The sequence below is a fragment of the Populus trichocarpa genome, chromosome 4 (assembly GCF_000002775.5).
Source record: "Populus trichocarpa isolate Nisqually-1 chromosome 4, P.trichocarpa_v4.1, whole genome shotgun sequence".
Taxonomy (NCBI): Eukaryota; Viridiplantae; Streptophyta; class Magnoliopsida; order Malpighiales; family Salicaceae; genus Populus; species Populus trichocarpa.
This window is the reverse complement of record NC_037288.2, coordinates 20,987,298-21,010,789: the sequence shown is the minus strand read 5'-3', so window position 1 is coordinate 21,010,789 and position 23,492 is coordinate 20,987,298. Positions and strand designations below refer to the sequence as shown.

Genomic DNA, 23,492 nt, shown 5'->3' with positions numbered 1-23,492 from the left:
TTCTTGAAACAATGTTGTTATAGATATATCTAGATGAAACTGAGTTAATATGCCCAACTCATCAACTAGTCAAATCAGGTTTAACAATACAAAATTATTTCTCCTTGAAGTCCCAGCAGCTGTGAAAATATCTTGGGCACACCGACTCTTAAGAACCGGAAAAAAAAATCTAAGCAATAACTACTTGTGAAGATAAATAACTAGATCTTTGTCTTTCATGTTGCAAAGTAGATTTTTTATGGCTTGAAGATCCTGTGGGATTTTCCTTTCTTTTAATATTATAAATTTGAATTATAAAATTGACATTTATAATTTTTTTAATGCAGTAGATCGATACAAAAATATATTTTTAAAATTGTATTAAAAAAACTTAATTGATAAAAAAAAATCAAATCATAAAATGCTCTTCATCATCGAAAAGAAGAGATGTATAATTATGATATTATTATATAGATTAAAATATAGTAAATACTCATGATTTCAGTAGAATCTTAATATGATAAATTTGAATGATGTAGCTAGCATTTGTAAAAAAATATATTCTTCTTAATATATCAGTTTTAAAATCATATAAAGAAAACTAATTTTTATTAATATAAAAATTATATTAGAGAATATTCTTTATTGTCAATAAAAAGAGATACATATCCACCTCTAGTAATTGAATTTGACATTTTACAAAATATTTTAACAGTTATCAAAGTTTGGCTTGCAGACTTGCTTGCTTGGGTCTGAAGCATGGGGCATGCAACTCCACTTGGCGTGCAGGTGTCTAGATCTTGCCGACCCCAGCATCAAGTGTTTGCAGTCCGGGTGTTGCAGCCTCACCAAAACGAGTTTGCCGCCTCACCATGCCTTACCAAACAGTACAATCTACAGTGAAAATACTCGTAATTCACAGTAATTTCCGCTACTGTAAAAAAAAAAAACAAAAACAAACACACGAAGAGATAGATATATATATATATATATATATATATATATATATATATATATATATATATGTGGGGTAAGATGATAGTGAAATTACAATAACTCCTGTCTACAGAAATGATTCAACCCAGTCCAAAGTCACCAGTCAAAATGAAAAAGTTTGAAAGAATGACTGAATTCATTTTAATTATGAAAATAAAATAGAAAAAAAAAAAACAATAGATCATCCATTTTCTCCTCCTCACTAACACACCCTTGTTTCTTTAATGTACACGAGAAGAAATCAAAATATGATTTCGATTCACACGAAATCAAAATCAACTATTAAAACGTATATATTTTTCTTAAAGTAAGGCATATAGGCTTCTTCAAGTTACTTTCCTTTAGAGATCTTCTTCTTCTTCTTCTTCTTATGAGCCTTTCTCCTCCAGCACCCCTAAGTAAACTGGCCCAATTCAATTATTGAGTGCCAAACTCACTCACCTCTTGTTGAGCCTCACATTTCATCCAATCAGTTTATACATCAATGGAAATAAAATTCTTCTTCTATCAAATGACTTTATGAATATGCTCTCTATATATTAGTTTTGACATCACTCTTGCATGACATAATAAAAAAAATTCTCAATTGAAAAAGAATTGTTTTTATTAGCATCAGATATGAGGGCCAAGACCCGACTAGTCCTGAGAGTGTACAGGCCCTCAACAAGAAGTTCTGACCTCATGCAAGACTTCAGCCTAGAATCTTAAATAGTAGCACACTACCCTAGGCCAACTCGATGGAGTTCAATTTATGATGAATCTTTAATTGGGAGCAAAGGTTACTCTCAGGGCTTTTGACCAGCGAATGAAATAAAGAACGCCCAAACTACGATATTTGGGAGCCAGAGCCACCATCTGCTCATTAACAATAAGATTGCTTGACTAAATAATAAGATTTGTTTGACAATCCTTAACTATCTCAAGGCATGAATCTTTGAACTGTGATGAATTTTAAACGAAATTAAGTGAAAGGCATACTTAATCAACCAAACAGTTGCACTTGTGATCGTCTTACTTTAAAAAAATAAAAATCTTTCCTGGTCGAATCGGGAATCTCTAGCCTCTCCTCCTGTGACTTCCGAGATAGATGGCTAGCTTCCAGGCAGATGCAAACCATATCAATAGTCGCAACCTTTGACCTAAGATTGAGAAACATTATAATATAACAGCATAACAAGACCGACATCATTCAAGCAGCAGCAGCAGCCAAAACTGAAAGGTCAAAGGTATCAAATGCCCCCAAAAGACTGGAACCTACAATTTTACGACTACATGTATAATGTTTAAAAATACATTGGTAATACTTCAACAGTTACTAAAGTATCCTTCTCAGCCACGTTTTGATCTCGCATACAATGCTTTATCATAAATAATCCACGTTTCTGCACGCAGAGCTTTTACTGTAGGCAGTTGATCGTGTGGTACGAGCTGAACTAGAAAACAGAAATAGCATGAGGTCTGACAGGACCAGGGGGGAGATTTGGTCATGCCTCTACTAAGTTAAAAATCCAGGAATATGTAGAATGTCTAGGATGAAGCAGAACACAGGTCGGCACATGCTCACCAACACACACATGACAGGACTCAAATCGTCAAAAATCACCATTCAGCATACAAATTGTCCAAAATCCAATCGTAGCTCGTGATATAGCTGATTAATTTCAAAAAAGTTTTTGATGGTGTGAGAAAAATTCTTCACCAAAAGAGTGCAAGGCTTCTGCCCCTAAATCATCATAATACCAAACCACCAATGTGGAGATAAAACAGTGCCTAGAAACTCACCATCTCAATTGGAAAGGAACCGGGTGTAGAAGCAGGAGACATTGGGATGATGTCAGAAGAGTAGTTGAACTAAAGGACGAAAACTTAGAAGCCCAAAGCATTCTCAATACCTACTCATCACCCCATGTTGAAGGTCCACCCATTCCAACTTCAACTGCAGGGGACAATGGGACTGTAGAAACCAAACCCTGGTTTTTAGTTTTCTTTTTCTTTGCAGAGACAGCAAGCAAGCCACCCAGAACATTTATACCACTTTTGTCAACTGTTTTACTTTCACTGTTATGTTTCAGATTTTCTACAGCATCAACCGAGAAAAGGTCTGCAAATGATACTTCCCCGTTATCGATAATATCGAGTTCACTTAGTTCTTTCCTTGACTTTTTACTCTTCAGTTTCTTTTCAACTTTAGTTCTATCATCATTATGGATCTTATCATCATTGTTTTTCAATAGCTCCTCATGTGGTTTTTTCCTCTTTAATTTCTTTTCAATCACAGCATCATCCTTTTCATCAGTTGAAGCTTCTTCCATCTTTGAGACTTTACCCTTTGTTTTCTTCCTTTTTTGCCTCAAATCCTTCTCCGCATCATCACTAGCATTATCAAAGTGATCACGTCTTTGATCCGTCACATGCTTGGAGGAATTCACATCCCTTGTATGGTCTTTTTTCTTTTCTGAATGATAGTCAAGCTCATTGGTAGGGATAAGTGAAGAATCATCAGCTCTACCACTGATTTCGTTCCTGGCACTTTTATCTACAGGTCTAGCATTGAATATATGCAAGTTTGGCAAAAATTTCTGGACCTGCAGCAATAATCATAATCATGTGAGCAGAGAAGAGCAGAGCAGGAAAGACATCTACAATGGAAAAGTGGAAAAGCAGATCACCTTCTTGGTTATTTTGGCATTCTCAGCAATTGGGTTTCCCAGTAGATTAAGGTTTTTCAGATCAACTAGAGAACTCAGCACCTGTGATTTTATATTTTTGCAATTATTTGGTGAAAAGTATTAGACATTTGGGGACAAACGTAAAAGCAAAATCTTCCTCTACATCCATTACCTTTACATCTGACCATCTTGTGATCAAATTATTCCCCAAGTCCAAATTCTGGAGCTTCTTGTTATGAGCCAATTCAGCTGGAAGAGTCTAAACCATTGAGAGAATAATTAGCAATTTAATGGTAATAATCAAACTTCATATAAAAATGATAAAAAGTATCCTCGGTATTGCAGGACAGAAATAAAAATGGAAATACAGAGCACATACCTTGATATCATTATGAGCAAGTCGGAGCTCTTTCAGCTCAATGCAGGATTTCAGTGATGAGCCAATGGTCTGAAGATGACAATTCGAGAGTGAAAGCTGCAAACAAGAATCTATTTAAGAGACATGACAGCAGTTAACCAAAATTGCACAAAAGACATAATGTCCAAGGAACTACTTACCTTTGTCATAGATTTCACCTTGAACAGAGATTCACCAATTTCACGGATTGGATTTCTAGACAAAACTACAGGATAAGGCCAAAGAACATCACTCAATTCTGATAATTATATGATAGAAACTTTTTTCGGTTATGATTCAATTTTCTGGTGATTTGTTTGGTAAAATATTCACATGTCATACACAAACCACATATCATATCAATAGAAATGAGGATGGGTACTTTGGTTGGAGGGTTTGATTAGAAATCCACTACTTGGAAAGCAAAGAGTGTTATAAGCAACTTACACTCAAACATTAAAATGGGTTAAATTAAAAAGAAAAAAAATGGAGAACCAATAGAATTATTACTCTCCTGAGGAAACCTAGAGCTTTTTCAGTCCCAGAGTACTACACATCATGGCACTGGAAATGTTCCATAAGACAATTTATAGATTTACACAACATAAGAGAATAAGTCAATGGATTAAATGTTGCAAAAAGATATATTAAAAAAGCCTAGATCACTCATAAAAAAGGAAATTTTTTATTTTTCGGAATAAAGAGAAAAACAGCTGAAAATATCGAACCACTTTGTAGATGTCTATGGTAAGCTTCAAGACAGCAGTTTTTTTTTTAACATATCCTTGAACATGATAAAGGATACTAAAGAATTTAGCCCTGCTGTTACAATACTGTTCACAATCGTAATTCATCTCATTATTTTTATAGAAACAAAAATCTCATAACATTATAAACATTCTAAAACTTAGGGGAGAAAAGAGTACGACAATTGATTGATCACATACTTTTACTGTCCAAGGGATTTTCTTTAAGACTTCACATGCTTCCTTTTCTTGGATTGCTAAATCAAATGCTAATCCCTCATTAATCCTTAAAATGATTAGGACCACTAAATTTGTGTCAAACTCCAACCTCCATTACACAAACTTTGAAAGCATACTAATCCCTCAACCTCCATTACACAAACTTTGAAAGCATACTAATCCCTCGTTAATCCTCGATCCAAAACCAAATTAGCTTGAATCATGATTACAACCCCGCATTTTCCCTTATTCAAAGATATCTCATTTTCAGGTTTTTACCCCTCACATAAACACATAACGAAACCCTATTGCAGCAAAAAAAACACGGGAACTAACAATTCCTCACCAAGAGTGTTCAACTCCTTCATTTGATCAAGTTTGCAAATCGAAACAATCTCATTGTCTGCAAAATCAGCAAAACCCAAAAACTTACAATTCCACCCACCATTAAAAAAAAAAAACCTGATATTCGATTCTTTGATCCTCACCGTTCAAAATCAAGGCGCGTAAGCTAACCAGAGACCGAACTTCATCAATTGATTTAATCTTATTTTTTCCCGCGTTTAACACCTGGTTCACATTTTCATAAAATTAATTAAAAATCCAATAAATAATAAATTACTTAATCAAAATTCGGAAGAACAAAAAAAGAGCTTACAGTGAGGTTAGAGAGTGATTCAATTCCTTTCAAGCTTTCCAATTTGTTTTGCACAACTGACAACCACTTCAACTTCACACACGAACTCAGTCCCTATTTTTCCACATTTTTTCAATAACATCCATCACATACACAACAAATGAAACAAAAAGGACTTAATTGATACAACCAAAATAGTTAGGGGACTATTTGAGATTCTCAACATACATACCTGGAGAGAAGTGAGATTATTGAAGGCAAGGTCGAGCCTTTCCAAGTTTTGGAATTCGCTCAAGCATGAAATCTACGAAAATCGTAATTTCCGTTAGAGAAGAGAAATTAGGGCAAAAAAATGAAAGAGGAAGAGAAATGCGACGTCGTACATCGGAAAGATTTCTGTGAGTGAGAGAGATAGAAGTAATGGTGTCAGCGTCGCGAGTCTGTTTCTCCTTCAACACTTGCTGGCTGCTCAAGCTAGCCATGGTCTGCTTCTGCAGAGAAAGCGGAGCGCGCTGCTTCTGCTTCTGCTTCTGCTTCGGCTTCTGGCGGTGGGGGAAAGAAGCGGCGGTTTTTTTGGTTAGGTTAAAGAGGGTAGGCAGATTTGTAATTGCAACGTATTTAGTAGTCGAGAGTCGGTAAATGTGTAGGTGACGTGTCGTTAGGTTAAAGTGATTTCTTGTTGAAGACAAGATAAATGAGTTTAATTAATTGATTTCGAAAAATTTTAGAAGTTGATTTTTTTCTTGGAAAATATTATCATGAGAGAGTTTTGTATAAGTTTTTTTAAAAATTAATTCTAAAATTGATTTTTATTCAAGGAAAATCAATCATTATTTTCTAAGCTTCACCATACTTTTTATAAATTTTAATATTTTTATTAAAAATATATGAGAAATAATATTATTCTTATTTGTAAATCCAATTACAGTCCTTAAATAAATTATCTTTCAATAAAATAAAGTGGTGATCAAAATATTTAAAATTGTTTAGATTACATGGCAATCATTAAGGCATCACAAATAAAAATTATCATATTAAAAAAAATATTAGTGATACAACTATTTATGTTCTGGTGATTGTAATCTCAAGTCCGAACCCTCTAGTTGTTAATATAATGTGCACTGGAGACTTACATGATTATTAACTTTAGGACCTGTAAAATTAGTTAAAGTGTACGTAAACTGATCCAAACACTCACATTAATAATAATAATAAAAACATTAGTGATACAATAAAATTTTCCATAAAGAATCATGTATCTCCATAGATATTGGAAGAGCTTAATCCAATGAACTTAAGGTGAAAATTTAGAGCTATAGTAACTAGGTCATCTAATTGATCAATTTTGTAACCCATTAAGCCAAATTTTAAATTAAATTAGATAAAAATTAACATAATCAATTCAGTCAAATCCCAATTCATTTTTTTTTTAAAAAAAAAACTATCATTTTAATTTTTTTAAAAAAATCTTAAAACTTTGACAAGATGTCAACTCATGTCAAGGCCAGTTTAATAACAGCAACAATGGCTCTACATTACCGCACAATAATAAAAGGCAAAGCGCAAATATATCATTGCATTGGAAAGTTCATGCAAATCCACCTGTGGAACTGTTAGAATTTAACTCATTTTCCTTTACAACTGCATTCCCAGCCCACAGATTGAAGCCAGTGCTCTTTAATCAGAAGGGAAAACCCCATCACATCCAGCATAAAATATGACATTGATAGCGAACAAAAAATTGCTACTTCAGATATGAAGTTCGAAAATCACGAAATGTACTTCTCCTGCTGATCCTGAAGTAGCTTGGCCGATGACTTGGCATCCAGATACAATGCACACACTTCGTCGAGATCCGCCTACATGTTGAGCCAGCCAAAAAGTAAAAAACCCATGCGTTTGATAGTGAAAAACGTACTTAAAGCGCATTCATTCACAAACAACGGGTGCTGACAGATTGATACAATCATTACCTTGCATATCTCTTCTCGACCATTCAGTTTTGCCACAATGCTGGCAGGTGATAATAGCTGAACCGCATGCCTGAGGGGACAACAAGTTCTAGTTAAAGCATGCTTAAGAAGTAGGTAGTTCTTTTTGCACCTCACATATATTTATGAATTTTATCAAGACCTCAATGATGTGCGTTGTCCAATCTCTCCAAGGTCAGCTAGACTCTCTTCATCTATGTGCAGTTCCTCGACCTGTGCACGGATTGCTAAAATCTGACCAAACAACAGGAGTCCATAACCAGGCATTAGATTGGTGCCTGTCAATTACAAGAAATTCTACTGACAATAAAATCACACAAAACTTGGCCTCACCTGTATCATCTCAGCAGGACCATAAGTTTGTGTTCGGATAATCACCAATCGATCCAACAAGTCAACAGGGATGCCATGAGGACTATTCATATCTGTCCCTCTGCACAGCAGCTTGTCCGTGTCAGGAATTAGGATATAAGAGCATGTTACAAAGTGGAAGGTTTGCACAAGCTAGTGGCCAATTCAAGCAGAGGGAACATAAAACATAATTATATTACAGTCGTTCATAGCATATAAAATGAAGCTATCAATACATTTCACAGAATTTTGCTCTCACAATTCAAGATCCTATGATGTCACAAAACTCCATAACCCCAAGATAGTACAGGGAAAACATATCTTGCCTAAATGAGAGACAAATAAAAGGCCAGACATTATTCTATATTTTATAAACACAAACACCATAAATACATGAATGCTCTGAAAATCATCATAGAAAAGATTTGGAAAGAACATCAAGTTTTTTAAATGCAAGGAATGGAGGAAGAAGGTTAGAACCCATTGTTCAGTATACAGCAAATTGCATTTAGATGCCTACTGCTCACAACAATAGTCATTGACCATAGAAAGGAGTCCAACCAATAAAGAGGAAATAAATATTTAAGGCTAAACAAAAAATTTCTTTCGAACATTTTACTTCCAATAGAAATGATGGTTTACCCTTTTTAAATGCTTTCCATCTACTTATAATGATTTCATCCTTGATAACTGGTCATTGTGAAGAAAGTGATATTGTTTGGTGCTTGTAGTTTATAAAAAAAAGCAATGAGAACTTCAGTGTCAACCTTTTCTTTTTTCAGGTCTCTTTGGATTAGACTTAAGAGGCTACATTAAATGACGTGAATAATGGTCCATTTTTGGCACAGGCATAACCTTATTTCAGCAACTACAACAATACTTTGAAGCATGGTATAAATCCCCATAGCACAATTCACCTGGCAATCAATTTCTGGGTTCAAATTTAGGACAATTTACAAATTGAATGAATTTATCATCCATCAACCAAATTCACCATGATGTCAAGTGTGAATACAGTCTTGCCACCAAAATTTCCAACATGAGGATAAGAAAAGCTTTGTTTTGCACATAAAACATCCTTCTTACCTTACGTTACATATTCCTCTATTTGTAGCAAAGATCACTATGGGCGACAGCGAGCTCTCCAAAGCACGATTCAAGTACGAAAAGCACTCCATATCCAGCATATGTACCTGTGAATTTTGATTTGATTTGTGAAAAAAAGAAAAGAAATATGTGCATGAATAAGTTGTGGAAATGGTCTAAAGGAAAAACAGACCTCGTCGATGAATAGAACTCCAGGAACAAGCTCTGCAGTGCCCTTATCAATAAATCCATTAACAACCTGCCATCAACAATTTTGTTTTCAGTCACACACTTGGGATAACCCATAATGATATTGAGGTTATGGCAAACCAAAAATAGAGCATTTATTTGTTTGGTATTGAAAAACAGAAGAAACATAAACAACTGTTCACGACTTTGTGATCTAATTGCAAATATTTGCAGATTGAGGATAATTTGGGAACAAAAGAAGATGAGAGGTAGATTCTACTAATTTATTTATTTATTTTCAAATGATCGACTCAGGCCTTGGTCCCTGGAAACAATGTGTAACTACATACTACCATGGACTCAGAAGCAGTACCTTATTTATTTCCTGTCGTAGCTTATCAGTGATTTCTGTTTTTCTAGGCTTCATCATTTGGCCCATTAGAGACAATATATCTTGCCCACCTTGAGGCCTTGCATTGGCAGCATCTAGATCATGCAGAGTTACATCCTGACAAAATGAAAATTAGAAAAAAATATCAGGGTGATAAATGTGACACTATTATGAGGATAAGGCAACTGCTTAGAACCTGGAAGGGAAAGATTCACAAGGTGACAAGTTCAATCAAATTAAAGGGTACAAATCCCTAGATGCTTAATTAATTAGCTCGCAGCCATTGAGCCACTACTTAAAAATGCAAATCTAAAATTTTTGGCTAGGGTCCTTTAGGGACACAGTATCCAATATTATACACATGCCACCTGAGTCTTATCATTTTGAACACAATTGCTTCAAAGAAGGTTGCCAGTCTTGTTTAAAAGACAAAGCACCCCCTGTGCTGAAAGATTCTAATAAGAATCAACTTGAAACAAATACCAGCACAATTATGCACAGATTATAAAAAAGATGTCATTGTCTAAAACACATGAGCAAGATGCCATAACAGTACAACACATCTGATGCTAATAGAGCAATACCTGAACTATCTCCTTCTTTTTGCTAACTTCTCCCTTAGGGAGCGGGACATACTCCTCTGCTTCAAGGTCGAATTCTGTAGCAAAAGCATCACTTCGACCCACTCTTTTGACTGCTCCACTATTTGCTTCAATGTATATAACATCTCCCACAGCTACCTGAAAATCATATTATACAAGTTACAATTTCAATATCACAAAAGATCAGGTTAAAACTACAAGCAGTAAGAATTTAAAAATCTTAGCAGGCAAGAAACCAAGAGAATAAACAAGTAATCAAAATGTACAAGTCCCTTTATATTATAGAATACGAATAAGCGATGACTTCTGTTTCTGCACCAGCTCTCAAATAGTTCTAAAGCACATAAGTTGAGAGTACATAAGTACATAAGTACGTGATTAAGAATTTTTAAAACAAAGAATTAAAAGGGCTTACCTTCTCCTTGATCAAGGCATCATAAATACTGGCTTCCAATCGTAGTTGCTTTGTTCCTTTGATGGTTTTTAGCCCAATAATTACACTACCAATGCTTTTACCGTAGCCACCAGTTAAACTTTCAGTTTCTTCTGGAGAGAGTTCAGTCACCTGAAACATCAATACCAAAACACAGCATCAGAGACCAACTTGAAGATGGACAAAAGATTATGAGATAATCATCAGTTGACAAAAAATAGAGTGAATATAACTTGCCTCTCCCTCGTAGACCTCTTTATTCTCCTTGATACGTAGACCAATAGCCCTTCGAAAATTTTCCATCAATACCTCAGTTTTCTTAACTTCAGATGAGTATACTTCTGATCCAACCATTGGACAAAATGGAACCTGCAAAAAACAAGCAAAATCTGTATCATACGAACTCAAAAGACTACCAACTATTTAAAATCCAGACCACGTTCAACAACATCATTAACAAAATAAAACATAAGACATTGGCCGTACAGCTTGAAAAATAAGAGAACTCAAAAATTGTAAGTTCTACCTTAGTTCCAAGTTCCTGTGAAACTCCAAGAGCCAAAGCTGTCTTTCCAGTTCCTGGAGGCCCAGCTAAGAGGAGAGCACGGCCAGCCATCTTCTTCTGCTTTATCATATCGACTACAAGCCCAGCTGCTTCTCTAGCCTCTTTCTGACCCACAAATCCAGCAGCCATATCAATGGCTCTTCCACTAGGCTGCAAAGGAACATAGCAAGAAACAACACAGTCACCTCGGCCATAAAGAAACCAATTCTTGAAAATATTTTTTATTTCTGGCATATATCTAACTAAGAAATGACCCATTTCCACCTAAAAGAAGAAAAAAAGAAAAGTTTTAAAAAACCCTAAACCCTAAAAGAGAGAGGAAGAGTGTTGACATACCTCAAGGCCAAGGCCTCTGATGTGAGTGTGCGTAGCTATTCTCTGTTTCTTGGCAGTGGACTGTACCTCTTCGATATTCATCTTCTCCAACTCTCCCTCTCTCCCTCACTCTCTAGCCTTGTCGCTCTCTCTCTCTGGCTACAGACCGTCCTTAGTTTAGGTTTTTTTTAGCAGAGCAGAAGCAGCTTTAAGCCTTCAAGGCTGTGTACCCTTCTTTTTATATTGTAAAAGCATGGTTTTTTATTTTTGTACACTTCGACTCATGTAGTTCTCAACATCTTACAATATAAACCTTAAAGTTTTCGATTTGTTGCAATGTTGACCTCTCTCTCTCCCTCCCCTTTTTTTTTTCCCCTCAAATTGTTAACAATTCTAAAATGGATCTTTCCCTTTTTTAAAAAAAAACACTATTTTTTTTCATTAATTAAAATTTTTTGTTTGTTTATGTAAACCTTTTTCAATATAAAAGTATCTTAAATTTATAGTTTTGAAATTCGAACCGGTCCGGCGATTCGACCTGGAACCCGGTTGATTCGGGGCTGAAACCAGGCCGAGTTGATGAAAAATAGAAAAAATCATGACCCAGTGTGACTCGGTTCACCCGGCAAAACCCGGTTGCAACCCGTTAACTTTTGTTTTTGTTTTTTTTTTACTAAAACGATGCCATTTTGAATTTTTTTTAAAATAAGGATTGACCCGGCTGATTCGGTTAAAACCTGGAACCCGAATCTTGGACTGGACCGGGTTTAAAAACTATGTTTGAATCAACTTTTACACATAAAAACTATTTATAAATTATAGCATAGGCCTTGAGTGTGTTTTATATAGTGTGTTATATATATATATATATATATATATATATATATTACAGAATTGGTCTTTAAGAATTGAATGGATGACAACTTATTATTTGAAATTTATTAAAAACTAATTCATTAGTACTTTTAATTTAAAAATAATCAAATAATTTCTTGACGTTGTAAACCATCCTCATTTTAGTAGTTTTTTTACTTCATTTTAATCATATTCTTCCATCTTAACTGCTTCTTATTTTTCCTTTTGATTTATAATTTTTTTTTAAAAATAAAAAGAATGTGAAATTGATGAAATGGTAAAGGTGATAATCATTAAATAAAATTGCGAGAAATGATAGTTAAAATGTAGATTGATTGGGTCTTGAAATGCCCAGTCAATTTTTGGTTTGGTATAAAACCCAGTATAATTAATTTTTTTAATGCTTTGATGGTTTTGAAATACTGAAATTAAAAATTAAAAAAATTGTTTTAGAAAGTAGAAAGTATTGTATACTACAATCTTAAATATAAAAAGCCTCTTTATTTTTGCGGTGAAAAAAAGCTTTTAAAAAAGATAAAAAAATAATATTTTTTTTTATGTTTTTAAATTGTTTTAATATATTAATGTTAAAAATAAATTTTAAAAAATAAAAAAAATATTATTTTAAAATAAAAATATTTTAAAAAATAATCTTAAATATATTACAGGGGCTCAAACTTATATATAACAAGATGGAAAGAGAGGAAAAGAAATCATCCCATCTTCCATCAAATTAACTACACCAAAAGAGAGAGATTTCTCCCCGTATCAACTCCTCAAAAAGAAATGGCCACCGTAATAATAGAGTAGCTAGCTGCTGAAAATTCTCAAATGGATGCACTATCTAGCATTGCTTGCTTCACCCCATTTCCAAAATTGTCTCCAAGACCTCCTCTTTTCAAGAGAACCCCCCTTTCAGTCTCAGTGTTAAGAGCTAGCACTCAGCCATGTAGACTTCCTCCCTGTCTTCTAAGCAAATTTTCATTCTTTTCTGGTTCTAGAGAATTTAAGCTTCATAAAGGATCATATGGACCATCAATAGTAAATGATAAAAAAAATTGTTAATACAAATTTTTTTATTTTGTAACATGGGAGGATCGACATTCTTTATTTCGTAGGCCCATTTTGCTACTTTAGTTTACTCTGAGAAATACGAGACTTGTTGTTGACAGGTTTGACAGATATTGAATTGAATTCAGGCTTATGTCACTGTGTTCTGTAATGCTTCTGGTGTTAAAGTTAGTTTCTTTACTGAGTTCAAGTGGCCTGTAAAGAATCTGACTCACCTTGATCATTGGAATATGGATTTTCTTTCTTTTGTCTCAGCTCCTGATAAGTTGAAATTACCAGGGCTGAGCAGGACACGTGTGTTTTTGCTTAAAAAATTAGAGGGTTTTGCTTCTGGCCCTTTTGATTCATGAACTGTCGTCATTTTGATGTTGCTGGTCATTGCGGTTGTCTTTTCTGATTTCTTGTTTTGTAGTGAGTGAGCTTGCTTATACCTTCAACTCTTATACCAACATGCAGACAATCTCTCGAGGGAAATGGTTCCTTCGATTTTCAGGCACAAGAAGTCCAAGAAGTATAATGAAAAACTCCAGTCATTTCTTTGATTGAGTGATCATGCACTCTCTTCTTTTGTGCAAGTCAGCAGCTACTTTTGATCTCAGGATTGGGGTAAGAAGTGAGGATCTTAGGGACTCACCGGAGAAATCAATTAAGGGAAGCGGTATTGCTCTTTCATCTCCAAGGCTTGTGATACCGGCTGCAATTCATGGATTGCGGGTCCTGTCTCAGCAAAATTTTGCCGACGATCTTTTTGATTTCCAGGTATTCATTGAAACCATTTTTTTTGCAGTTTTATTGCACTCTTGAGAAATGTTCCCAAATGCTGTTGGAGATGAAGAAAAAATTGGTTGCAATCTGTTCGTACTTCATGGGGGCCACATGACTTAAGAGATCTCCCAGCTCTAAGCTAAAGACTTTTACAAAAAGCAAATCTACTTGCACTGGGTTTGGAGTTCTCGAATTCAAGGGGCGGTAGGCTAATTTTACCCATAGGAACGAAAGAAAGAAGTGAGTTGATTCTTAATTGTTCATCGTTCTTTTGTTCTTTCACAGCTTGTGCCTGCTATGTCTGGGGTGTTTGTATACGAAGCTGCTGCTCTTGTGCAAGCATACAGAGACAACGATGACCTGACGCTTGTCTTCCCAGATAGCGGGGAAGTATCAAGTGACTAAGTTCTCCATTCAAGTAACCCATCCACACTTAAATCATTTCATAGCAGAATGGAATGCTTCCCAAAGAGCTTGGTAGCCCGTACAGGTTGCAGTTCCTGCTTCCTTGCCCTGGTGATGAATCAGCATGTTTTATAAATGTTATTTTTATCTAATTTAGGGACAAAGAGAGGATAACCTAATATTATTGTGTCACATTGAGCCCAAATAAATATAATCCGGTAAATTATTAAACCCAACATCTTGAATTTTAATATTTTACCGAGCCCAAATAAATATAAAACTAGTGATTTTTCTATGCTTTATATTGGACTATAAGATTTTATTTGTTTATTTTTATAGTCCTTAATATAAAATGTTAGAATCAAATATATTCATCCCTCAACACTCCTCTCCTGAATATATAAAATTCTTATAAGAACTTATAATTTTTTTATTAATATTAATGATATATAAGAAATAATTATCCATCATTAATGATGTATAAGAGTCTTTCCTCTCCATTAAATAAATAAAAAATTCATGGGCTATAATTAAATCCTTTAATCGTCAATCTTTACAATCTTCATTCTCTACTGTATATTTATTTTTAAAGTATCTCTTTTTAAAATATCATGATCTTTTCTTTCAAAATAATATTTACTTAAGCGTTGAAGAATCCCAAAATCTACCAAATTATGAGACTTTTTAAAAGTATAAGTCATCAACCACCTTGATTTACTAGATACCAAATACCGGTTACCAATCAACTTGATTAAAAAAAACAAATTAAATTACTAAAATAAAGAGAATAACTATTATCCAACCCATAAACTTTACTTCTAAACTACTTTAATTTTGTGGTAACTCATCTTGCCGTACCTATGTTGAATATTCCCGCAGATAAAACCACCCGGAGGGTTACTCTCGAAATGGAAACTGCTTGGTTTTGTAGATTAAGCTTATGCAGAGCTCGCTGGTGGAAGTTCTTGTGCGAGTCTATATTTATTATAATGAAATTGTTGCTGTCAAAGAGATGTTTTGATTAGATCATACATACATAATCATCTAATTTCTGTTTCCTCCACAATTTCTGTTTAATGGATTTGCCTAACACTTCCATGTAAAAATTCAGGTAGTTGCCATCTCCTGATATTAACGTTTCGTGATTGCCAGCAAGCATTCGAATGAAAGCAGATCGGCATGCATAGTAGATTTCATTTTTATATATATTATACTCCAATAATATCTAATAATTTGTAGGCAAGCAAGAAATTAAGACGTTGATCACTGTCCTAGTTTTTCCCCAGCAAGCATGTAAGCAAACAAGATAGTTCAATGTTTGCTTGTGCAGGAAGCAAGTCTTCTGCCATAAATCGCCTCCAGAATTGCTGCTCCTGCCTTGTAACTTCATCTTTCAACCTGTGAAAGCTTTTTTAATGCTTGTTAACAGCTTGTTTGTCTTTGCTGCGGAAAAGTGCATTTTTTCTGGCAAAACTCTCATCAATCCCTCTACTGTATATAGTTTACAAATTGAGTCCTCTAAATACCAATTCTATAAATTAGCTCCTCCATTGTTTACCTTTTCTCAATCAAATCCTTCTATCAAAAAAATTGGAGCTGACATTAAATAACGCACGAGTTACTCACGCATTTTCCAATCTGGTAACGACTTTGTATTGCATTTGAGTCACAGAAACATTAAATTTAACCCTTCTTTAATGTTTCAAACATAGTTTTCAGACCCGACCTGGTAGCCGACTCGATCCAAGGCCCGGGTTCCAGGTTTTGACCAGGTGAATTTTTTTTTTAAATCAAAACGACGTCGTTTTAGTAAAAAAAACAAAAGTCAACAGGTTACAACCGAGTTTTTGACCGGGTCTTTCCTGGTCAACCGGGTCACACCGGGTTTTTTCTTCATCTATTTTTTCTTCAACCCGTCCCGGTTCCAGCCGCGGTCGACAGGGTCCTGGGTTGACCCGCCGGGCCGGGTTTCAAAACTATAGTTTCTAATATAAATATTTTAAAATAATTGAAAAAATATAAAAAAATATCAAATTGATTTATTTTTAATTAATTAATTTTTTATCAAAACATATGCACTATTTTATAAAAAACACATAGATGTAACAAAAAGCTTACATTTCCTCTCATTTAATATATATAATAACACGTGTAATCCAAATATAAAACTATTTTAATCACATAATTATTTATTTTAACTTATCTTACATCGAAAGAAATAATAGAATACTTTTCCATTTAATTTATTTTAAAAAATGATCAATAAAAAATAACACACACACAGGAGTTTAACATCAGCTTCAATTGTTTTCAAAAGCTATTAACATATGTCGACGGAGGTCCCAATTGAGAAACCTGATAGATAAGAGACTTCTTCAAGAATAAAAAATAGTCGAGGGACTAATCGAACTTCGTCTTAAACAAATCAAGAAAGCAAGTAAACAGACCTCACTCTCCTTCACTACCTCTGCGGCTCTGCCAGATATTCTAATTTTTCTCTACGGATCGATCAGTTGCTGAAACCCTAGATCCGATCCGATCCAAAAAACGATGTCGTCAAGGAAACAGCGAGAGCGTCAAATGCTAGAATCAATCTACTCAATGATCGCTCTCGTCTTCATCCTTGTCACCTGCATCGAGCTATGTGACGCAGCAACTGTCGTCGACGTCTACCGCTTAATCCAATACGATATCTCCGGAGCTCAGTTCGGATCGCGTTTTGCCACTTTGAACCACCACGCCGGCTCCTTGCATCTCCCTCCCGGCGTCGATCTTTCTCGCACTGTCGTCATCATTCCTGTTCGTGAATTGAATATCACTTTGGTTAAAGGTTAATTACATTTCTAATTGCGCATCTAGTCTATAATGACAGCCTACTTACTTAAAATTTGGTTAAGTAATTAAATTGGTTGGTTACTATAGCTTAAGTAATTAAGTAAAATTTAATGAAGCAGTTAAATTGTTTGATTAGTATAGCTTAATTAATTAAAATTTAATGAAGTAGTTAAATCAGTTGATTTTTATGATTTTTTATGTTAGAGTTTATTGCACAAAGAAAACCGCTGGGAGGATTATTATTTTTGCTGCCGCAAATGCTTAATTTTGAAAATAGAGACCCCACGTCTGAGAGCAAGTATCAAATACATGAGAAGAAGTTGACAAAGAATGTTTTGGTGGAGCTTGAACGATTGCTTATTTATGCCAATATTCCCGTGAGTGAAAAAAAATAGTTATTTATTTATTATTATTTAGTTCTTTTGAACCTTATTTGATCGAGTTTGGGTGATTTTGGGTTTTGTGATATGTTTTGGTGTAGTATCCGGTATATTTTGCTTTTGAGAATGATGACATTGATGCTGTGTTGGCTGATGTCAAGAGGAATGATGCCTCTGGTCAGCCTGCTACTGCGACAACTGGCAGGTTAGTTCATAACATTGCTGTTGAAAAATGAGAATTCTAGTTGAAGCTATATGTCATTTACATAGAACATAATATAGTCAGCATGCTAAACGAGCTGGATAGATGCCCCATGGTCGTTTCTTGAAAAATTGCATCGCATGAGTGAAATTTGGGTTTCTTATCCTGGATATATTGTATGATGTTTTCTGAATCTGAATACCTGATTGATAATTATTTGCTCCTGTTCTTCAAACACTCTCTTCCTGAGATAATCTATGCAAAACATATAAGAAAGAAACAAAGAAAATGTTAAGTGGGCGTAACAGGATTTACATGTTCACTGTAGAATGCAGATGTACAACAATATGGAATTATGAGTTGAGGGGAAATTGTTTTGAATCCCAAGCTGAAATTTTCATGGAGGGAGGAAAGAGGTTTAGTTTAGTTTCTTTTGGAAGGTTGATGTTTTTTTTTTTTTTAATTTATTGAGCCAGAAATTGGCTCGATCTAGACCTGTCTTGTACAAACTCTTTTTATTCTCTACTGCTGATTAGTCCATGATATTAATGCTATATAAAGCAAAAACATGCAATGCCTTCCTCTATTGCCATCTGGTTCAAACACTAAACATATCTACTTTCTAACTCATGGTTGTTTATGTCCATGGAAATGTGATTTTACTTGTGTGTGTGCTTGCTTAAGTGGAGATTGATGATATGTGTGCTGGGCTCGTCTATTCATTTTTGCTTGGAAATATTGCAGCTACAAGCTTGTTGTCTCAGCACCAGAACCTAAGAGAATTGCATCTCCTGCCATCACAAACATTCAGGTCACTTTCTGTTCCTTCTCCCATTGGAAATGACTAGTCATAACGAAATGGAATATGTTGCATATCATGAACATCTCATCATTGATCTGTCACTTACTAGAAACAGGAATACTGGGCTCTCCAGATTCTGATGGCTAAGGGAACAATAGTCCATTTGCCACAATGCATTGCAGTCAAATTGATGCTGATGCATGAGGAATCTATTATATATGATTTGCGTTTTTGTAACTTAATTTTGTATCTTTGCTTTGATATAGACACTGTTTCTTGAGAATTTATTATTGTGTTCCCAGCTCTGGTATCTTTAGCTATGTTATTGCATTACCAAAGCTCAGGAACACTTGTCAATGTTAACATAGCCTCAATTTTATTAAACTTAAGACATGATAAAGATATGGTTTTGCGTTCTAACAGGCACTCCAGCCTCTGGCGTGTAAGGTTTAATGGACAATTATGAATTTTGCAGCACACACCATTACATTGCTTGTTTAAATATCACAGTCATCACCAATTATGTGTTGGCACCTAGATTAACATACAAATTTTTGTTACTAGCTGTGCAAACTGTGCTTTAAGCAAGACTAAAACGTGGAACTTTAAAAGCAGAAATAAATTTAGGTGTAAAAGCATTTGCTACTTGACAAAAAATTTCAGATCATATATTGGTCTTAACTCTTAAAGTTCCGCTTTAACAATTAAAAATATTGAAATTCTGATATAATATACTCTCCATTTTCATCACATTCAAATATTAACAATTGATAAGACATCCTTATTAATGAATTTAGTTACTGTTTTTATTATTCATGCTTGTAATCTGAGCAATCTTGCTGAGCTCTTTGAGCTTCTTCTTCATGCTCTGTTTATTTGTAAACTAAATGATGGTTTAAAATGCGCAGGGGTGGTTGCCAGGGCTGAAAGCAGATGGAGATCCGAATCAACTTCCAACTATTGCTATTGTAGCATCATATGATACTTTTGGAACTGCACCTGTATGTAAATTTACATCTGATATAAACTATTTCCACTTGTATGCACCTTTTAATGTGAGAAATTAGTTACATGTGTAGGCATTATCTGTTGGAAGTGATAGCAATGGGAGTGGCATTGTGGCTCTTCTTGAAATAGCTAGGTTATTTTCACTTCTTTATTCTAATCCAAAGACAAGAGGACGGTATAACTTACTTTTTGGGCTAACATCCGGTGGACCTTATAACTACAATGGAACCCACAAGGTGCTTAGCTCTTATCATCTTTTCCATTAACTTAATTGTATAATCTACTTTTTCTTTATTTTGGCTTGCTTATCTTAGTATTTTTACTTTTGAAGTGGCTTCGGAGCTTTGATCAACGTCTACGAGAAAGCATCGATTATGCTATTTGCTTGAATAGCATTGGCTCATGGGATAACAAATTGTGGATTCATGTGTCCAAGCCTCCTGAGAATGCCTTAATTAAACAAATATTTGAAGTAAGATGATGAAGTTTTTAACAGTACAGAGCTGTTATTCTTTTGTGTCAATGCCATTACTGTGTTTTGTGGTTTGATCCATTGAGTTTCCTAGGGTTTCTCTACTGTAGCAGAAGAGCTGGGCATTGAAGTTAGTTTGAAGCACAAGAAAATTAATATCTCAAATCCTCGAGTAAGTCAATTTACTTGACGGTTTGAACTATTTTGTAAAACCATGAAAAAATGATGATTTATTTTTAATTTTGACATTTTTTTGGCTTACTGGTTCAAGAAAAATTATTTTTGTCAATCTCAAATGGTAAATACTGGAGAATTGTATCAGACATTGAAATAGATGGTTTTCTTTCATTTATTTTCATTTTCATTCTCTGTGCTGCAGCAGCAGGAGATGAGTATTCATCATTTAATAAGATATTTTCATAGCCATTATAAAGCTTAACTGTGTGTTAGATTATCTGCTGTTTATTCTTGAAACAATATGCTCATATTGCTATTGTGATGGCTGACACCAGTTTACCATGTATGCATCTTTTTTTCTTATTATGGATGGGGTTTTCTTCGTGTTTTTACCAGAATTTCAGTTTGGTTGATTCAAGCATGCTGTACTTTCAATGCTCTCATTTAGTTCAGGTGATATAGCTGTTGACCTGCTGTAGGTAGCTTGGGAGCACGAGCAGTTTTCAAAGCTGAGGGTCACGGCTGCTACCCTTACCGGACTTTCTGCACCACCTGAACTGTTAGAAAGAACTGGAGGTCTATCTGACAGCAGGTTGTGTTTTTCAACTTGAACCTCATTGATAAAGAAAGTATAGCTGCTCTTATATTTTTGCACAATACTGAGATCTTGGTTCTCTGGACAGACATTTTGTAAACGAAGATGCAATAGTTAGAAGTATCAAGCTAGTTGCTGAGAATATCGCGGTAAGGTTACATGCCTTCGAATAAGTTTAATGCATTGTGATCGATCCTGATACCAAAGTTTTGACTTTATCGCACATTTGTTTGAAGACTATTTTTGTGAAGTTGCCCTCGCTGAGAGTGAGGTCAAGGCACCAATTGTGTGCTCACACGTGCAAGTGCTGGTAATGTGCACGGGTTTAAGAATATTAGAATTAGCTATATGATGGGGTATTGTGTCAGGATTTGCACATTAGGAACAAGTTTATTGCAAATTGTGAACCAAGATAACTAAATTTTTGGAACATTCTTTAAGTTTTATGTTCTCTGACATATTTTATTTGTCATACACAGAGGCATGTCTATGATTACCAAGGGAAAAACATTCAAATCTTTGCGGATGACACTAGTTTGGCTGTCAATGCTCCTTACATAAGATCCTGGTTGGATCTTTTGTCACAAACACCTCGAGTGGCACCATTTCTATCAAAGAATGACCCATTTGTCATGGCACTGAAAAAGGTATACACTTTACAAATTTTCTTCAACAATTAATATTTTCATGGTTTTCTTTATTATATGGTCAATGGTGCTGTTCGCTCAAATTTGTGTCAGGCCTTGCTAACTGCAGACTACAGTGTCGGACATTTACTTTATTTTTTCCAAAATTGCTAATTTGAGTTGAAATATTTAAATTTCTTTGGTTACATCCAGCTTCCTTTCTGTTTGACTACAGTTTAACTTTTATTACATGCTGGCGTGGAAATAGTTTTTTCTATATGTTTAAGGATTCGGTCTTCAGATGTTACACAAATGCCAATAGCATTTCATAGGAATGGTTTTGTTCAGATCAATTTCTATGTAAGCTGTTCTTGATCGCCCCCCCCCCCCCCCCCCACGAGCTCTTTGATGCTGACTTCTGATCTGATTGATTTATCCAAAACACGGCATAGGCTGTACAAAAACCTCTGTCTGGCACCTAGTGCTTAAGAGCTGGTTGATGATACCATGTTGGAAATTGGGAAAGACTTGTTATTTTTTTTTCCCACAAAGAAATTTGATTTGGTATCAGGGTATTATTAGGCTGGGGCTGCTTAACACTCTAAAGGTGACATAATATACTTTTTTCAGTTTTTTACCTTGCCTTAATTTGTTTGTATCCTTCTGCAGGAATTAGAAGATCATACTCATGAAGTAAATGTGCAACATGAGGTGCTCGATGGGATGTTCACAATCTATGACTCAACTAAAGCTAAACTAAACATATACCAGGTTTGTATTTTTATTTCTCCAGATGACAATTACATTTTTATTTCTTTTGACTTTTGAGATGTATTTTATTTTCATGATATTCTCTTTTACGAATTAAACTGTTAATTACTCTACTGGATTGAATGATAATCAACTCAAATGTGCTGTTACAGGTTGCTAGTGTAACATTCGACTTGCTGTTGCTTCTAGTGCTAGGATCATATTTGATTATACTTTTCACTTTTCTTGTCATCACAACAAGGGTAACCCCACTTATCTTTATATGAAGCTTTCAATACTTTTTGTCTGTACATTTTTTTTGGCTATACCTTCACAATCCTACATGAAAAAAACTGAACTAAAAATTGCTGAATTGCCCATTATGCTGTTTAACAGGGTCTTGATGATCTCATAAGTTTATTCCGACGGCCTCCCTCTCGTAAGGTGAAAGCTGCATGATGAATGACGATATTCTCTTAGGTGAAAGCAGCATGACAAAAGAAGCTGGATTTGTGCACTGAAGCTGTTTATCCTTGTTGCTGAAGAGCATCACATGTAGCATAGAATGTAACCTCTGCCATGGAGGAGTTTGTGTTGTTTACTAGTTGTGCGTTGTCGATTAGGTCAGAATCATGAGGGATCAGTTTAATTTTGGTCCTAGGAGGATAATTTTTTTTTAAAAAAATTTATGGTGCTGGAATGAGTTGAGATTTGTTAACATAGGCTGAAGAAAAGTTTAGGTGAAGGATATTTTAAACCAGAGACTTTAGCCAGCATTTTTTTGTAGAGGATGATCTGTATTTGTGGCACCAGCACCATGATTTCGTGATGGCCTTTCCTATAAAGTTTCGAGCAGTTTCCTATGGTAATTATTAATTAAATTGGATAAACCTAGCAGTAATTCAGTCCAAACAAAGTTTGTTCAGAAACAAGCCAGTAATTCTAATTTGCACGCCTAAAGGGACTTTTACGCTGTACCTGAG

General features: G+C 34.8%; 4 protein-coding genes across 6 annotated transcripts; 2 read left to right on the top strand and 2 right to left on the bottom strand.

The window, feature by feature from the left end:
* Nucleotides 1–1,831: 1,831 nt before the first annotated feature.
* On the bottom strand, nucleotides 1,832–6,236 carry LOC18098084 (uncharacterized). 3 transcript variants are annotated; one of them, XR_002981485.2, is made up of 11 exons: nucleotides 6,027–6,235; nucleotides 5,876–5,947; nucleotides 5,665–5,757; nucleotides 5,495–5,576; nucleotides 5,353–5,409; nucleotides 4,203–4,267; nucleotides 4,024–4,119; nucleotides 3,817–3,903; nucleotides 3,645–3,725; nucleotides 2,758–3,560; nucleotides 1,832–2,114 (listed from the first exon to the last, which is right to left on the bottom strand). XR_002981485.2 is itself a non-coding variant. In XM_006384707.3 (10 exons), exons 1-10 carry the CDS (start codon nucleotides 6,123–6,125, stop codon nucleotides 2,868–2,870), a joined length of 1,425 nt encoding a protein of 474 aa, XP_006384769.2. In that variant the 5' UTR covers nucleotides 6,126–6,235; the 3' UTR covers nucleotides 2,139–2,867. The 3 variants fall into 3 exon arrangements, 1 of the variants encoding a protein (XP_006384769.2); XR_002981484.2 differs by lacking the exon at nucleotides 1,832–2,114 and adding an exon at nucleotides 2,139–2,626 and having other exon boundaries at nucleotides 6,027–6,236; XM_006384707.3 differs by lacking the exon at nucleotides 1,832–2,114 and having other exon boundaries at nucleotides 2,139–3,560.
* A 956-nt stretch (nucleotides 6,237–7,192) lies between these two features.
* On the bottom strand, nucleotides 7,193–11,783 carry LOC18098083 (ruvB-like protein 1). The gene is made up of 12 exons (XM_006384706.3): nucleotides 11,588–11,783; nucleotides 11,213–11,401; nucleotides 10,924–11,055; nucleotides 10,669–10,818; nucleotides 10,236–10,391; nucleotides 9,634–9,768; nucleotides 9,265–9,330; nucleotides 9,072–9,178; nucleotides 7,968–8,067; nucleotides 7,777–7,868; nucleotides 7,617–7,686; nucleotides 7,193–7,502 (listed from the first exon to the last, which is right to left on the bottom strand). Exons 1-12 carry the CDS (start codon nucleotides 11,666–11,668, stop codon nucleotides 7,413–7,415), a joined length of 1,368 nt encoding a protein of 455 aa, XP_006384768.1. The 5' UTR covers nucleotides 11,669–11,783; the 3' UTR covers nucleotides 7,193–7,412.
* Nucleotides 11,784–13,207: 1,424 nt separating this feature from the next.
* On the top strand, nucleotides 13,208–14,662 carry LOC127905269 (uncharacterized). The gene is made up of 5 exons (XM_052452593.1): nucleotides 13,208–13,216; nucleotides 13,621–13,786; nucleotides 13,913–14,003; nucleotides 14,092–14,251; nucleotides 14,543–14,662. Exons 1-5 carry the CDS (start codon nucleotides 13,208–13,210, stop codon nucleotides 14,660–14,662), a joined length of 546 nt encoding a protein of 181 aa, XP_052308553.1.
* Nucleotides 14,663–17,102: 2,440 nt separating this feature from the next.
* On the top strand, nucleotides 17,103–23,372 carry LOC18098081 (uncharacterized). The gene is made up of 15 exons (XM_024598857.2): nucleotides 17,103–17,492; nucleotides 17,702–17,874; nucleotides 17,979–18,082; nucleotides 18,824–18,890; nucleotides 19,790–19,882; nucleotides 19,961–20,125; nucleotides 20,221–20,361; nucleotides 20,456–20,533; nucleotides 21,018–21,130; nucleotides 21,222–21,282; nucleotides 21,613–21,780; nucleotides 22,429–22,530; nucleotides 22,683–22,772; nucleotides 22,906–22,953; nucleotides 22,990–23,372. Exons 1-15 carry the CDS (start codon nucleotides 17,213–17,215, stop codon nucleotides 23,002–23,004), a joined length of 1,698 nt encoding a protein of 565 aa, XP_024454625.2. The 5' UTR covers nucleotides 17,103–17,212; the 3' UTR covers nucleotides 23,005–23,372.
* Nucleotides 23,373–23,492: the final 120 nt, after the last annotated feature.